The 17,616-nt window shown below is 42.6% G+C and overlaps 1 protein-coding gene across 3 annotated transcripts in view; it reads right to left on the bottom strand.

The window, feature by feature from the left end:
• Positions 1–661: 661 nt before the first annotated feature.
• ATG7 (autophagy related 7) overlaps positions 662–17,616 on the bottom strand; it is an 81,301-nt gene continuing 64,346 nt past the window's right edge. The window contains exon 18 of one of the 3 annotated variants that reach the window (XM_015640764.1): positions 662–9,138. In XM_015640764.1, the coding sequence (XP_015496250.1) occupies positions 9,106–9,138 (33 nt within the window). In that variant the 3' untranslated portion in view covers positions 662–9,105. Of the gene's footprint in view, positions 9,139–12,290; positions 12,380–15,203; positions 15,863–17,616 lie in introns of those variants that run through there. The other 2 variants (XM_019008083.2, XM_019008085.1) reach the window with 2 other exon arrangements.

Here is a 17,616-nt window from a genome sequence, read left to right as displayed (position 1 = left end):
AAAAGTTTGTAAAACACAAAAATATCACTAACACCACTGTAGATCCCAACAAATTACAGGTCATGGCAACTTATTTACACTTTGTACTTAGTTCATGAACGCTGCTCTGTAGTTCACTCAAAAAGTGAACACCCCCCCCTTTTCTCTCCTCTGGAGTATATTTATAAGATATGATCAGAATTAAGAAATGCTTGTTAATTAAGAACATTTTAAAAAACCCAAGCCCAATTCTTACTTGCTTCTTAATTCTGTTCCATTACCAAAGTCAAGGCACACCAAATGAATCCAAAGCTTTGGTTCCTGGGGACAGAACTTTCAATGGGAGGACACGGCCAACATCTCCTGCCCCTCTCAGCCTGGGCTGCTGAGCTCTGTCACCCCCAATTCCAGCTGGGTGTGGATCTGAATCCCTCTGGGATCACTGAACTGAGACAAAGCCAAGCTCCAGAGATGGGTGACAAACACCACGAGCCTCAAACCCAGAAATTCCTTTTAAAAAAGAGCATTCAAATAACATTTCCTCTCCTGTTTGTCTTCCACGAGAATACCAAAGCTCTTTGGTGACTCCTCCCCATTTCAGGTGATTTGTTACACAAAGCCCAGGCCCACCCTGGACACTGCCCAAACACACCTGCAAGAAAGAGCCAAACCGAAACAGGGAGCAGCTGAAAGTTAACAGATTTATTTAATCCTCTTTTACACACATAACTTTTAAAAATACATGCTTAGTGTGAGATTGTCTTTACATTTGACATCAGACTTCTCTCAGGAGTTTGAAACCCAGTTTATGGCACCATCAAAGAGCATCCCAAGCTGGGCATCCAACAAAAGCTGTGGCAAGTGAATTCCAGGAAGCATTCCTGGGCCAAGGAGCAGTGTCACAGGTGGGGCAGAGCTGCACAGAATCTGCACTGTCGCTTCTCCTGCCCAGCTGCCCCCACTGGCTCTGCTCTTGCTGTGCCAAACCCTCTCTCTGAACCAGCTCAGGCACTCAGGGCCTTTCCCTGGCCCCACACAGCCCAGGGAATTCTGCCTCCATCCACTTCCCACGGCCGGGACAGAAACAGGGAGCACAACCCTGATCCAAACAAGCGGTGCTTTAAAAAGCAATTTAAAAATTGGTGACATTAAACTCCAAACTGGGAAAGCTGGAACACCTTGGCTTAGGAAATTTCTGGAATCACTCACAGCTGAAGCAGGAGAATTGCTTTGGTGATGGTGTGGAACGTGCTGTGCTGCACGTCCCCCTGTCCTGAGTGCCAGCCCCTCCTGACACCCAGTGACATTTGAGCCCCATTCTTCTCCAGGAGCTCACACCAACAGGTATTTTGTTATTCTCTGCTCCCAGAGGACTTTTAGGAATTGCTGTCTTGAAGTTATCTCTGGGAATCTCTTAATGACATTTCCAAATACTATCCACAGGAAAAGAAATGCACGGGTCCCATCGTGGCTGGAAATGAAAGCGGGATCTGTCCAGCCACAGGGCAAAGCTGTGACCTGCTCCATCCCTCCCTTGCAAATCAGGGCCAAAAAAACCCCCTGGCTTAAGTTTGTGGTGTTGCTGAGTTCATAGGACAGAATTTACAGCCCAGAAAAATCACAAATCAGTGGTTAAATGCACGCAAGAGAGATGCAACAGCAAATGTTTTAATCAGAGGAAAACTGCCTTTGTGTAACCAAATAACTGTGGTGTTATCACATTCACAGCACCTGCATCTCCCTGTCCCCAGCTTGGTGCCAGAAATGATAAATCACTGGGACACCTCCACTGGCTGGGACACGAGTGAGAGCTTTTTGCTAAAAGTAATTTATAAAGTAATTTAGAAAATTAAGCACGCCAGGGAAACTCAACAGCAACTTTAGGAAGGTAAGGTGAATTAAAAAAAAAATAAAATCAGAAAAAGCAGAAAGAGATGCAGAAGAGATATAGAACCTTTTTTTTTGAGAACTTTGGTCTAACGTGTAGACTGAAAAATAACTTTAATTCGTGATAGTGCCAGATTTTGACATCACTGGAAGAAAAGCCCTGACCTGGAGCAGCCACTGACCTTCCCTTCCCTTTGAGTTTTGCTTTCAGTGGCAGCAGAGAGGCCCTGCCTGCTCAGGGAGAGCCCAGCAGAGGCACAGGCTGTGCTGCACGAGTCCTGCAGAGCCCCAACAAAGGGATGCTGTGCTCCAGGACACCCTGAGCCAGGAGCCAGCCACGCTGACATTCCTCCCGTGGCCAGAATTCCTGTCAGGACTCCTCAGCACCTCCTGCCGCACTGACGTGGCCAGGGCCGCTGGCCAAGCAGGAAACAGCTGCCCAGATGTTCCCCAGGCCCTGCTGCTGCCACTGCCCTTGGGGACAGCCTGCCCTGCCCCAGAGCTGCTCCTCGGCCAGCCCAGAGCTCCCATGGAGCTGTGCTGGGCCAGCAGGCTCTGGAACCCACCCTGGAGCTGCTGGGCTCAGCCGCTTCCAAAACAAGGCTGGGAAACCATGCTCAGCCCTTCTCCTCCCCACACCAGGGGTGAATGAAGTGAATTTACAGGAGCACAACCTCCACAAAGGCCTGGCTACAACCACTTCATTCATAAATAGTGGTGGGGAAACACAGATCCCTCATTTCAGCCATGGCAGGGCTGCCTTAAGGAATGAAACCCTCTCATCCCCCTCACACACAAAAACCCTCAAAGCAGAGCTGGGAGTATTAAAAGCAAAGCCAAGAGGGTTTTTTTGGAAAGCAGCAATTCCAGGGGGAGCTGCTGGTGATGTCATGGCATTTAAACGTCGCCTGAGTCACAGGTTCCTGAGGAAGTGGCAACACCTACGGAATTACTGGATAAAAGTCAGCCTTGGAAGCACGAAATGAAAATAAAGTCACAGACAAAGGAAAAACCTCAAGGAAAATCGTGCCTGCTGTAGAGGATCCCTCCCTGCCGATTTGAGGGAAGTCTGTCCCTGGAAATGAGGGCGGGTGTGACCGAGAGCCCTCAGGGGATGTGCGGAGAAACGGAAAAAGAGAAGAAAAAGAGGAAAGAAAGGACACCAAAACCCATCAAAACCCCAAATGCTTCCAGAGCAGCAGACATGGAAGCTTCCTCCTTCCTTCCCAATGAGGAAACAGTTCCGTGAGCTCGGCTCCAGGCAGCTCTGGCCTGGTTCCATGGGGAAGCAGAAGCATTGCAGTGAGGGCCCAGCCTGCATTTCACGGGCCCTGGGCCTTGCAGCGCCGGCTGCAGCTGCTGGGGGACGAGTCAACACCACCAGGACACCATGAGCTCCATCGGACCAAAGGAGGAATTCAGGCAAAAACCTACAGACCTGCAGTTTAATGTCTCCCCTTGCCTATTTCTGCAGTGCAGGGTGTTTCACTAACAAATCAAACAATGAATCATTCTGCTGAGATCTTGCTAAAGTGTCCCAGAGCCAAAGGCTGAAGTTACACACGAGCCTCAATTTCTGCATGCTCAGACTACTGAAGCAGCAGCCCACAGCCAAGGAATGTAAGAACAGAAAGTAACTGGATGGGAGAGGATGGAAATGACAAGGAATAGTTTTTGCAAACTCATTGATTTGGATCTGATTGGATTTGGAGCAGCACAGCACTGTGTATGGTTGCTCCCATCCCTTCCTGTTAGCCCACTCCAATATTTTGTTAAGAAGCAATTTGACATTTTTTGCATTTAAGGTGAGGCAAAGCCCACTGTGCTTCCATCAGTGCCCTGCCCAGAGCAGGAGGAAACAGGCAGCAGGGAGCTGAGGGAGATGGAGGGAAGGAGTGTGTGCTCCCTGCCAGCCAGGAAACACAGCCCAGGCTGCTTCCAGACCTCCTGAATGTCCTTTTTCTCCCTGAGCCCAGGGAGCTCCAGTGGCAAGGGAGTGCTGGCTTGATTAAGCAGGAAGAATCTGTTAAATGGTTAAATTCTGACAAGTAATTGAAAATCTATCCTAAATAATTCCACTGCATTTGTGAAAGTGCTGTGGTTAAGTCACAACAGGCTGATAATGTAATTAGCGAGGCTGCAATTAGAGCTTGAACTGAAATAAGGCTGGAGCAGTCATCTGCATCCTTATTCTGGGGTGAGATCACCCGGACTGGGAAATGAGGTGAAAAACCTGCTGCCCTAAGACGTGGAATACCTGAAGGTGCTCAGAGCACATCCCAGCTCAGCGCTTTTAAATTTTCTGGGAGGAGCTTCAGCCTGGTTAAAATGATCCTCCATTGACCCATTCCAGGGATTCCTTTGCAAGCTGTGGAAGGATGAGGACTGCAGGGTGTCAGTGCTGGCCTGAAGAGAAATGGGGCTAGAGAGGAGCACAAGCCACACCTGGCTATTAAACCTTCAATATGGCAACAAAACATGAGCCAGGATTAACTGAGAACAAAGCCCAGAGAGATTCTTGATAGGTTCTCAGTAACAGTAAAATGAGAAAGAGGAAAAAAACAAAAGTCAATAAACTGTTAGGGTTATTTTACTCCCAAACCTGCCAAGCATTGCACAGGTAAGAAAATGAACTTTCCAGAAATGATTGTACTGGAAAGCTGAAGAGGCAAGAGAGAGGGCAGGTCCAGATGAATTCCAAACATAAAGCATTACCTGTGTGATGGTGCTGGGATCTGGAGAAGGCCCAGGCAGCTGCAGGGGAAGGAGAGCTGGGAATGGGACAGGCAGGCAGGGTTTGCATGGCTGAGGAATTCACACCCTGGCACAGCCCAAAGTCCTCCTAGTGTAGTATTTGTGCCTTTTAAAACAGTTAATCCAGGGGCTGTGCAAAGCAAAGGTGCACACAACAGCCTCTGGAAGGAAAGTTTCATTCTGGCAGGATATGCATGAGCACATCAGCTGCACTGAAAATGAAATAAAAAATTAAAAAAAAAAATAGAAAAAAAGGAATTAATGAAGCCAAATGGTAACAGGCAGGAGACATCTTCCAGACTCTGTTTCTTATGAAGTCAGCTAAAATTTCCCATGTTGCAAATACTTCTTTAATGGCTCTCTTTGGAGTATAAACGCTTATTTGTTTCTAAGGAAAGCCTTGCATTGTTATTTCCAGAAGAAATTCAAAATTTGGCAGTAAAAATCCCAGCACTGAGCTGCTGCTGCTCTCTTTTCCTGTGTGCACCCTGAATGCAGAGTCCCAGAGCAGCATCCCTGAGCCAGGGACACCGGGAACAGCCTGGAAGGAGCAGACAGGCTGGCTGTGGGCCAGCTTGAAATGGATTTTTTTCTGTGAGAATGTCAGCAATCCTTCCTATTCCCACAAGAATCCAGAGCCAGGACTCGCCTGCAACTCTTAAAATTCGGTTCTGCTTTGAAGAGGAACTGTAGAGAAGTGAACTCGTGGATTCTGTGTGAGGCAGAGTGTCCCTGATCACCACCAGTGACCTCAGGCAGCCTCGGGGAGAATCCTGCACAGCAAAGGCTGCTCCCAAAAGCCATCCCAGAGCCTCACTGCTTCCATGGTGTGCCTGCTCAAAGGGAAATGGGTGAGCTCTCTGTGGCCCAGCACAGCCCCAGAGCAGGGTGAGCACGGAGCAGCAGTGCTGAGCCTTGGACTTGATGGCCCAAAGGGTCTTTTCCCACCAAATGCTTCTGTGATTCCATCAGCAACCCCAGACATGCAAGCTAGCAGATATCCAGGAATATTCACTGAGAGGGAGAAACAAGCATTACCATATGATTCCACAGAGCAAAGCTCAGGAATAAAACCCATTTCAGTGAGTTTTCTAACTAAGAGCACAAGTGAAAAACCAAAATAAAGTGCTCACAGATGGCAGAGTCACTGAATTTTGCAAATCCTTCTGTTGCAGCTATGTAAGGTGAGCAGCCAGAATTTACACAAAGGAACAAGATTAGAGTCATGTAATGTTAAGGGGGTGGAAAGGACCTTTAAGATGATCCAGTGCCACCCCCTGCCCTGGGCAGGGACCTGCAGAAAGTGGGGTAAGAATATCAAAGACGACAAAATGGGAGTTTTACTTTACCTCACTGGGCTCCTCTGAGGACACAGGGAAGGGAAAACATTTGTCCAAGCTGAAACTCAGTGATTTTAAAGCCTGGAACAGTCACTGCAGTTTCCTTTGTTGTGCCAAAATGCCTCCAGTGCTGCTGCCTTCTACTGGAGCAGGATCTCTTCAGTTCTTGGGAGCCATCAGCTTCCTGGGAATGCAACTCCTGTGGTTCCTGATCAATCAACCTGTCTGGGCCATCATGGATCTTGCTCCATGATCTCAGATTTTCACATTTGTGCTTTTCTCCCTCACATATCCCACTGCTGAAGGCTTCAGACTCAGAGGAGCCACCCTGGGAAGGGTTCTGGCCGTGGCAGTGCAGTGTTCCCAGGTGTCCCTGAGGGAAATCCATTCCCCATGGTCCCAAGGAGGAAAACACCCACAGAATCTCCAGCTCCTCACTGATGGATCACACAACAAATCCTAAACCTCAGCCAGCAGAACACAGTGCTGGGCTGATCCTGGAGCACAGCTCCAGCTGGCAGGAGGGTGCAATCACAACTGAAGCTGTCATTCCATCAGTTTCTTTAATGCCCAAAAGGGTGTCAGAGCTCTCCACTGAGATCTTCTGGCAGAATTCCATGTCCCCAGGTGAGGCACAGGGGTGTCCCAGCTGCAGGCTGCCACACAGTGCCAGTGTATTCCTATCAGATAGTGGAAGAACAGGAGCAGGATCCTCTGAGGCTGCTCATTCCCTCTTCCCAAGAGATTTGGTTCACACCTGGGAAGCCCTGGCTGGGTTCTCCAGTGGAAGTTCAGGTTCTTCACTGTTCACTGCTTAAATTCTTAAATTTACTGTTTAAAGGGAATCATAAATAGCATTTTATGAACTGTTGACTGGCAGCAATGGAGACAATTCAGTATTTTTCTCTTCACTGGTGCCATGGCAGCACAAATAACATTCAAATCTCAGCTCCTCCATGAAGAAAGGGAAAGTTCAGCTTGTCCCATGGAACAGCAAGCACTGGAGCTGGGGTCTGTGCATGCAAGGCAGCAAACACACATGTATGTTTATCTGCTATCAGTATTGAATGTACATTCATTCATTCACTGGAATGGATTCTCACTCAGTAAAAGGCAAAGAACAGAAAAACAGCATTTCAGTCCGAGCAGGGGAGTTGTTGTGAGCCAGAGTGAAGGGTTTGTGCACATCAGAGACCCCTGGGAGCAGCCCAGCCTGGCAGAGCTGGGCCACTGCAATGCCCAGGGAGGCCAAGGTGGCCCCAGCCCTGAGCCTCTGGTGCCCTGCACAGACACCTCCCAGCAGAGTTCCAGCTATTTCAAACAATCATTAACGTTCACCAGGCTCAGAAAGATGTGCAGCTTTCAAGTCTTAGATAACCCCAAACTGCAGCCATTCACACTCCACGGTCAGCAACTCCCAAAGATGAAAAAAAGCAGATTATTCCCTTTAAACTGCCCTGGCACCAACCCACGGCTCCAGCTGGGCTGTGGCATGGCTGAAACCATGGCTGCAAAGTCATGGTGTATTTTAATTGTTTTAAAAATGCACATTTCAGGCTTTCAATCTCAGTCTTCAGTGCCTGACCACCAAGAGATGATTTACTCTGATTTCCAGAATATATTGCATTCATATATATTTTTATATTACACTTAAGTTACCTAAGCTAGACATTCCCCTAGGTAAGAAATCATGAAAATATAATGACTATGATAATAAATAAATAGAAATCATGGCTACTTTAGACAATATTGGCTATTTCAGACACTTGGTGCAAACCCCAGCAGGCTTCAGTAAATCTATTTTCTGATCAGAAGATGGGAGCTGCAGATATCCTTGACCTGACTGAATTTCTTCTGATGAGAGAGAAGCTGGGAAATTCTCTACCAAAAAAAAAAATTCAGGACTTATGTTAAGGAAAGAACTTAAAATAATTGGATTGACCAATTAATTTTCATAATATATCTGGGAAATAGAGGCTGCTTGGCAGATAAAGTGATTTGCATTTTTTCTAAGTGAGTTAACTCATAAACCCCACAATATAAAGCTATTAAAGGGATTTTAAATTTCCTTCTAAAACCTACTCCAAGTTAAGACCAACAGATTCTCTTTCAATTTTGCAGTCATGTGCTTTGGTATTTTAAAACTCCTTTTTCCTCAAGCTGTTTTTTAAACTCGAGGATTCTCTAACTCCTGTTTGTGCTCAGCCACAATCTGTGAAGCCACTTGAAACAATGAAATGAAGCAAAAAGGAAAAGAGGATTGCTCTTTTTGAACACCTGCATGGTTCTGCATGGCCACACCCGAGAACAGCAAAGTCAGAGAACAAATTTCTCATTTCAGTGAAGCATTTCCCTACAGGTTTTGACTGAATCAATGACCCTCCACCTCCTAAAGCAATTTTTTACCATAAAACAGAGCTTTCTCTGAGCTTCAGGGGAGCCTGATCATGATAGAAATGCATTTTGATCTTTCCTGGGCAAAAATCAGTCAAAGCACTTTGTTTCCATGGCATGAGAAGATGGGATCTTCACAGGGAATAACAACTCCATGGCCACATCCAGAACAACTGCACCTGAAATTCGTGTTTGTGAATAATTCCTGTGGTGGAGGCAGCAGGATCAGGTCCTTACCTACTCCTGCCCACCAAGAAACACTAAATTTAACCCCCAAGAGCAGAAAATGATCAGCCTGAACAAATTCCAACTCAAGTGCCTCAAATCTGAGAGAGATGAAAAAAGCCATTCAGAAATGCTGCTTGGACATGACCATTGAGAAGCAAAATAAAACCTGGCCCAAACAAACCACCCAAATTTACTTAAGCAGCATTTTTTACATGTAAGCCATATTTAGAAACTTGGAAAAAAACCCCAAAAAAAAAAAAACCCAAAAAAAGAAGGACCAGGTTTAAACACAAGCACATTGCTCCAGTTATTTACACAATAAAAACGAAAACATGGAGAGTTCTGTCCATAAGAGACTGCTTTGAAAGTGAAGTTATTCATGGCAAAACGTGGGTTCTGTTTGTTTGTCTTTCCAGCAGTCAGGAGGGGTAAGCAATCATTAACTCCTCAAAGCAGAGATAAAAGGCAGGGCTGCAGTCCAGAGCATCCTCCTCCTCCTCCTCCTCCTCCTCAGCACCTGATTTCAAACTGTTTCATCATCACTCATATCCCAGATCTGCAACAAAAAAAAAAAAAAAAAAAAAAAGGAATTTTAGCTTGTGGAGTTGAAATATGCTCTTAAAACACTCTTAAAAGCTCACATTGCTGTTTAAAAGGAAAATAATAAATAGCATTTTATGAGCTGTTGACTAGCACCAACAGAGCTTTACAGAAAATTCAGTGTTTTTCTCTTCTGTTAACAATCTACACACCAATAATTATTTGTCATCTTGGGGGTATTTTTAACATCTACTTTTCAGTGTCTGTCACTCTGGCTATTTGCTATTTATTATCAATAAATTATTAATAATAATTAATAATTAACAACAATGACATTAAATATATATATATTAATTATAAATACATTTGGATGTTTGCTATTTAATATCATTTATAAGGCTCAGATGGAAGCCCAGACATTTTGGGTTGGTTTGCTGACTCATTGGCACACACTTCACGTGAGTAATCACTTCTAATAAACAGCTTATTTTACCAAACACTGCAGAAAAATGGCCAGACACTCATGAAGAATTAATTGCTCATTTTACACTTAAATATTAGCTCTCAAAACCAGCAACTTAAGGACAAGAAGTTATGTGGAAATTTGTACCTTTCTACTGCTTAAAAAAACAATTAAAGGACACCATTTTTTTTTTTTTCTGCAGTATAACATAATTGTACTTTTACTTTCTGACTTGCCCTTGGCCAGTAAGTGCTTATAAAGTGAGGGAAAAGTGAATATTTTCACAGAACATGGAGGTGTCCTGGTGAACACACGGAGGTGGAGTGGCAGAAATTCAGACCAGGGATTTGCAGAGCTATTTGGGAGCAGAACATATTCTCAATACATCCTCCAAGCTTTTGCTTCCTGAGAAACAGGGATGCTCCTAAAACACTTTTTCTGATATTTTAGAGGTTTAGGGATGCTCCTTAAACACTTTTTCTGATATTTTAGAGGTTTAGAGGTTTAGGATGCTCCTAAAACACTTTTTCTGATATTTTAGAGGCTTAGGGATGCTCCTTAAACACTTTTTCTGATATTTTAGAGGTTTAGAGGTTTAGGATGTTCCTAAAACACTTTTTCTGATATTTTAGAGGCTTAGGGATGCTCCTTAAACACTTTTTCTGATATTTTAGAGGCTTAGGGATGCTCCTAAAACACTTTTTCTGATATTTTAGAGGTTTAGAGGTTTAGGATGCTCCTAAAACACTTTTTCTGATATTTTAGAGGTTTAGAGGTTTAGGATGCTCCTAAAACACTTTTTCTGATATTTTAGAGGTTTAGCTCATAGCAAAGACCCCTCTTCCCACCTGGATTAAGCTCAGGGTGGGCACTCAGCCTTGAGCTGGATTTAGTACCAGTAACACCAAGTTTATAATACATAAAACTGCATCTGGGACTGGCAGCATTTCAAACTTGCCTAAATGATCTGCAACACTTGCAGGGTGCTGCAGATGGCACAGGACAAGTGGTTTGGTTGAGAAGCACATAAATGCCATTTTTTGCAGAGCACACAGAAATCCCTGGCTGGCCACGACCTGAGCAAAGGAGCAGCAGCATTTCTGTGTCCCAGGGAAAATAAAATCCAGTTCCTCTGCTCCAAAACACAACTTGTGTGTTGGCATCAAGTGGCCAGCTGAGTTATTCTCTCATTTTACATCCTGACCACTAAAATATATCAGCCCCCCCCTGGCAGCAGAGCACGAGCAGTTATTTAGGCTGTAAATCCTTCAGGGCACAAAGCAGTATTTTACATGAATACAGAGCCTGGGACAATGGGGCACTGTTCTCACTGCACTGGGGAGACAAATAAAAAATACAAATAACCCCTTTTCTACACAGGCAACAATGCCTATTGACCTATAGCTTTAATAAAGCCTTGCAGGAGAGAAATGTCTATTTCTGGAATTGAAAAATGTCCTGAGCTCTTCGAATCCAGCCTAGGGAAACACATCAAATCAAGTGCTGTGGAAAAGGAAAACCCTGAATGGCAAGATTTTCTCCATTCCACAAAATGGTGGTGTAAATCCTTATGGAAAATACTGAAGGAACAGTTTGTTTACAAAAGGGAAAAAAGAAAAAAAAAAAGTTTGCATCCTGCCCTAGATGAGCAGCTCGGAGCTTGCCAAGGCAAACACAAATGTCCAGCTCACCAGTCAGGGTCAAGGATGTGGAAAATAAATACAAAACCCAACATCTTTAAATAGAGTTTAGGGTATGATTGGAGCCAGAGAAAAGCAGAAATCTCCAAGTTCAGACAGTCCCCCCAGCCCAGAGGCTGCAAACAAAGCCCACAGACTGCAGCCCTGACCGGGAAATTCTCTCCTACCTAAAGCACAGCTCCTTCCTAGGAGGCTTTTAACAAAAAATAGTCACAGAAACACTAAAAATGAGGTTCCCAGGTATTTAACCAACACCCAAACGTCCTGCATTGAGCAGGATGATTTTCAAATGTTTGGAAATTAATTTCTCTCCAGGAGAACAGAGAGTTTTAGAAGACAGTTTACACTCTGTGCAACCTCAGAGCACTCAGAACCATTAAACCCTAGAATGGCTTGGCTTGAAAGGGACTTAAAGCTCATTTTATTCCATGGGCAGGGACACTTTCTGCTATCCCAAACTGCTCCAATCCAAATCCAGCTTGGCCTTGGACACTTCCAAAATTCCAGCACAGCATTTTGTGTCCAATTTACAAAGAGCAAAGTAGCAGTATCTTAATAAAGTATATGCAGAGGGAAGAAGAAAATCCAAAACAAAAGGGAAAAATTCAATATACAGAAGTTAACAATTGCAAATTTCCTTCAAGAAAACGAGCTCCATGGGATTGTGCAAAGGAAGCTGTGTGAAATATTGACAGCTGAATTATCACAGGCTCCTGACTAAGAGCAATGGATGTTTTCAAAAAAAGACATTTAAACTTTTAATAGATGATGACTTTGCAAACTCTGGGGATTACTTCAACAGAGAGGGAACAAAATACAGAAAGCCAAGAAAGACAATGTGTGAAATGACTGTCAGAAGAGTCTGATTTCCACAGCAAGCTGTGAATTTGGGTTTTGTGCACACCTGGGCGAGGCAAACCCAAACACAGGCACAGGCAAAGGCAGAAGCCAGAGAATGGGAGGATAATGAGGCAGCCCCAGCCCAGCCTGCACAAACCTGGGCAGATTATCTGAATTCACCTGTTCCTTCAAATACCTGCTGCTGCAGTCCAGCCTCTTTGGAGAGCTCCTGAAATTCCACATGCAAATTCCAGCTGTTCAGGAGAAGAGAAGGATTCCCACACTCGTTTTCTTGCAAGGCCAACTATTATTTTTGTCAATGACAGGAACAACGAGGGGGGAAAAGCCCCCAATTCCCCACTGATTGATTTTCCACAGCTCCACACTGTGCATTCAATAAATCCAATGGAACAGAGAGTTTTGAATTTCCTCCCTACCACAGTAACACAAATTAAACCTCCACAACAGCAGCTCCAAAACTGGTGCTCACCTACCCAGGCCTTGCATCTCCAAATTAACATCTGTGGTTCAATCAGATCACGCCTGTTTATCTTACAAATAAACTTGCAGGAATAGAGATGTACCTTGAGGGGATTCAGAGCAGTTCCTTGCCTCCAAAATGCCAAGCAAGCCCCACATATGCTGTTTTCTGCACAACTGAGATGAATTTAGACACATGGAGCAAAAGATGCTGCTCAGGAGGAGCTGGAGGAGGTTTTTTTATGCAGACCACAGGATTTGCTGGGTTATGAATGCTTCACATATGGTAAGGGGTAAAGAGTAAAATTCTAAAGGCTGAAAATGAAATGTTTTATCAATCAAACAGCACAGCTGAGGATCACATGAGAACACAGCTTCACAGAGTAATTATCAAATTCAATCCATGATTTAGGAACAATCAGGATTTTTAATGAAAGAAGAACACATTCAAGCAACTTTCTGCTATTTACAGCAATAAAATGTGAGTTTTTTCATAGATCTGAGGTAAATCAAGTTCCAGCTCTGTGCTTTACCACAGAGGAGATCCAGGAGGATTCTGGGCAGCCTAAATCCCTTTCCAGTGTGGATATGTGGCTGAAGAGCCCCGTGAGTGTGGCACAAACAGCCCTGGGAGCTGCTGATCCCTGCCTGCACGGCAGGAACAGCACCAGAAATGAAACTGCACCTCCAAATTCATGAAACCCCTGCAGGTTCCAGCCTGCAGCCTGTGCAGACAGGCTGAGGGGATAATTACAAACTTCAGCACCTTTCATCTCCCTCTCTCTGCACAGTGAGCACTTCCCTCATCTCCCTCAGCTCCCAGCCTTTGCCATATTCAACAATTCCCATCCCCCTTCCCCACAGGACAAAACCCCAAGTGAACACCCAGGAGGAGCAGAGCTCTGCACCAAGGGGAGATTGGGCTTTGCTCAGAGCACTCTTGCTGGCCAAGATGCAAGAATAAATATATATAAGAAAAAATATAAACCTATCTATCTATCTATCTAAATAATATATATAAATATATATAAAATAATACATAAAATATATATAAATATATATATAATATATGTAAAAATATAAAAATATATTATATTATATTACATTATATTACATTATATTATATTACATTATATTATATTATATTACATTATATTATAAATATATATTAAATTATAAATATAAAAATATATTCTAAATATATTACATTATAAATAGATAAAATATACTCTATTATACATAGATAAAAAGGTATTATAAACATATATAAACATATTTTATAAATGTAGAAAATATATTGTAAATAGATAGAAATATATTATAAATTATAATAAATATATAATATATCATAAATATATAAAATAGAATATTATATTATAAAATATATACTATATTATAAAATATATTGTTTATATAAATATAAATAATAAAATAAATAATATATTTCTATAGAAATAATAAAATAAATAATATATTGTTTATATAAATAATAAAATAAATAATATATTGTTTCTATAAATAATAAATAATAGGAAGAATGAAGTGGGGTGGGGGAAAGCCCCCAAATTCCCACTGATTGTTTTTCCCCAGCTCCAGATTGCATTTTCACTAAATCCAATGGAACTGGGAGCCCTGCATTTCCTCCCTACCACAGCAGCACCTGGGACCTGCAAACTGAACTTCCACAACAGCAGCTCCAAAACTGGGGCTACCCAGCCTTTATTATTTTCTATTATTTTATACATTATTAAAATATATAAAAATAAATTTTATATTTATTACAATTATAAAATTAATGATTTATTAATTTAGGACTTCTCCTATGGTTTGCTGTAGCTGGGGAATGCACTCCAGCAAGGACCCACCTGTGTTCCCAGTGCAAGACCTCATCCTACCCATTCTTTTTTCAAAACTACCTTCTAACCTCCTCTAATTCAACTATACCCAGAATCAGGCCATAATCTGAATAATTAACTGTCAGATACTTCATCCTTCATGCACAAATTCCAAACTTAAACACACACACAGAGAAATTAACCTAAGAAATAAATGAAATCCAAGGCTTGTACAAAGTGCATTTCTTTCTTCATTCAGGCAGGAGGAGAAAAGGGTGGATCATTTCTCCAGCTCCCTGCACACAGTGGCCCAATCCCAGCTACCTGACCTGGCTGACAAATCCCTGGCATCCCTTGTACCTCCACAAATTCTCTTTTCCTCTCTCTTCCCCCACAGCCTCTCCCTCACTATCCTGCAATAAAATCAACCCCATCAACCTTGTACCTTATTTTTGAGGTTTTTTTTCACTGCTGGTGGCCCTGACTGCTGCTTTTGCCCTTAGTGCCTTTCCAAAATTCTGGTTTTTGAGCCCACAGCCACAGCTTGAAAGGTCAGGGTGATGGGGCATTCTCATTTTAATTTCAACAAACAGCAACTTTTCTACAAGTTCCTCTTGCTGGAAATTTTTTAAAATACACATACAATACTTAAAAGCACAGAATGGTTTGGGTTGGGAGGGGCCTTAAAGCCTAAATATCTTGTGGAACTGGCATCTGAAGAGCTTTGAAAGCTATTTTTAAGAACAAACCAGAAAAAGGCAAGTAAACAGCACAGAAAATATTTATTTACAAATAAACTTGAAGCTAGAAAGTCTTTTGAATATCTCCAGTTCCAAGCAGATATACAAACAGTAGCACCAGGCAGTAATTAGTCCCTTCTGGGTTTAGAGCAGTTTTCCCAGGTATTCATCAGAAAATGACATGAAAACATTCACAAAAAGGACTTTTTTTTTTTTTGTCATGGTTAACAATTAATGAAACAATACAGAAAAAAAAAAAAAAAAGAAACAAACAAAAAATGCACATGAGGGTTTTTCTGGTATAAAAATGCCTCAGACAGATTTCCTTCCATTGTTCCTTGTTTTATGAGGGAAAAGAAATCCCAAAGCACAGAGGCAGCAAACACAAACCCAATTTCTCTCCTGTCTGGAAGTGCTCTGAGCTGAAAAGGGCATTTTGCACTGGAGCTGTGGCAAAATCTCTAAAAGGAGATTTTCTACTACTCAGCCTTTTCTTTTTCTTTTTCTTTCAGCTCTTAAAAAACTGCAGACAAGTGGGAAAATAAATAAACACATTTGATGATTGCCATTATTCTGTTTTGTGGGGGATTTTCAACTTCATTTTACAACCACGTGTGCTTGAAGGAAGCCACAATTAATGGAAGTTCTGTCACAGGAATGATTAAATCTGATAAACCTTTGACTGAAATGAAAATAAAACATTGTAGTATATAATAGTGTATATTTGAATTCTTCTATCACCTTCCCCCTTTGATGTGCCCAGGTTTTACATTAAAAAATAAAACTCTAAGTTTATATTAATCATGTTTATAAGTCCTGCCAAAAAATTGATAATACAGACATAAAAGCAAATTTACTTTCAAGGCTTGTACAGGAAATGTGGATTGGATACATAAATGGATCTCAGATTAATTAAACCATTTCTACCCCTGAGCCTGTGCCACTCCAGCTGCCCATTTTTATTTGTTTTGCCCAATTTTATTTGTTTTGCTGTAAATCCATAATTTGCCACGTCCCACTGCATCTTTTTAACTCCCAGGAGATGCAGAAGTGCTGTCAGAAAAGGAGCTGTCAGGTCACAGCAATCAAGCAGGTTAAAAACCAGCAGCAGATTCACTCCACCTCTCAACTGCAGGAATAAAGAAGCCACCAACAATCAAGGCATGATAAAAGATGGGATTTCAGGGACACTCAGTGCTCTGAGATGGGGGCACAGAGTCCCTGAGCTCCAGAGCCACCTCTGGAGATGATTTTGTGCATCCTGCACCCAAAGCAGGGCCAGCAGCCTGGGGGGTTCAGGTTCCTGCCCACAGAATCACCAAACAATTCCAGAATGCTTTGTCCAGCTGAGTTTTAAACATTGCTGAGATTTCACAGCCTCTCCAAGAACCCTGCTCCAGTGGTTGTACATCCAAATATGAGATTAAATCATCTCTCCAAACAAGGATCATCTTGGTTAAATTAGCCCATAGCTGCCACAAATCCATAAATATATCTTCTTTTATCATCATCATCATCATCATCCTCACAATGCTTCTTTACAGCCCCTGGCACAGCAACACCCTCCTGGCAAGACCAGCACACTCACCCAGTCTTTCCAACAGCTACAAGATGCTGAATTCTACACTTCTGTTCACCTAAAAACCAGATAATTCTCATTTATTCCAAAGAAACTCTGCCCAGGCAGGGCACACTTTGCTGTGGGGAGGAGCAATCCCACCACTCTCCGTGGAATCAGAGATTTTGGCTGGCAGAAGGAACTTGGATTGATATTTGCAAATCAGATCATGAAGGGACAGTGTCCCTGAGAACTGGGAAAATCTTCCTCTTCTTTTCAAAAATTCCCAAATTCTACAAGGGGGAAAAACCCTCTCAGAAATCCTTGAGGCTTCAGTGACTGATTAAAGAGCACAGATCATTCTCAGAGGAGACAGACATTCCCATAACAATAAAAAGTGTTATTGGAAGGCCACCTAACCCAGATATGAGTCAAATTTCAGCATTTTCACATCTGATCAACCACACTGCATCCTCACAAAGCAAAGCTGGCAAACACAGGCAAAATATGCATTATTCTAAGTAATTCCAAACCAAACAACAGCTCAATTCCCATCCTCAGAAAATAACATTTGGCAGAAAAAATGAACACACGTCCCACATGCAGTTATGTCATCTGAAATGTGAATTTTGAGCATTAGTACAACCAGACTTCCTCTCCTGCACTGTCTGTAACACGTAAGTCATAGAAAACTTGAAATCCAATCAAAATATTAATTCATTAAAACTCTGATTTATCCAGTGACCTCACTAATCTCATCATTGCTTCCATGGAGATTCATGTGGTGTATACACAACATTTCTGTCTTGTGGAGGAGGTGGCAAGAAGGAAGGGAAAACTTTCTCCACTCTCCTCTTCTACAGGAGGAATGCTCTTCA

The sequence above is a fragment of the Parus major genome, chromosome 12 (genome assembly GCF_001522545.3).
Source record: "Parus major isolate Abel chromosome 12, Parus_major1.1, whole genome shotgun sequence".
Lineage (NCBI taxonomy): Eukaryota > Metazoa > Chordata > Aves > Passeriformes > Paridae > Parus > Parus major.
Note: the sequence above shows the minus strand (reverse complement) of the source record. Positions and strands in the feature narration are given on the sequence as shown.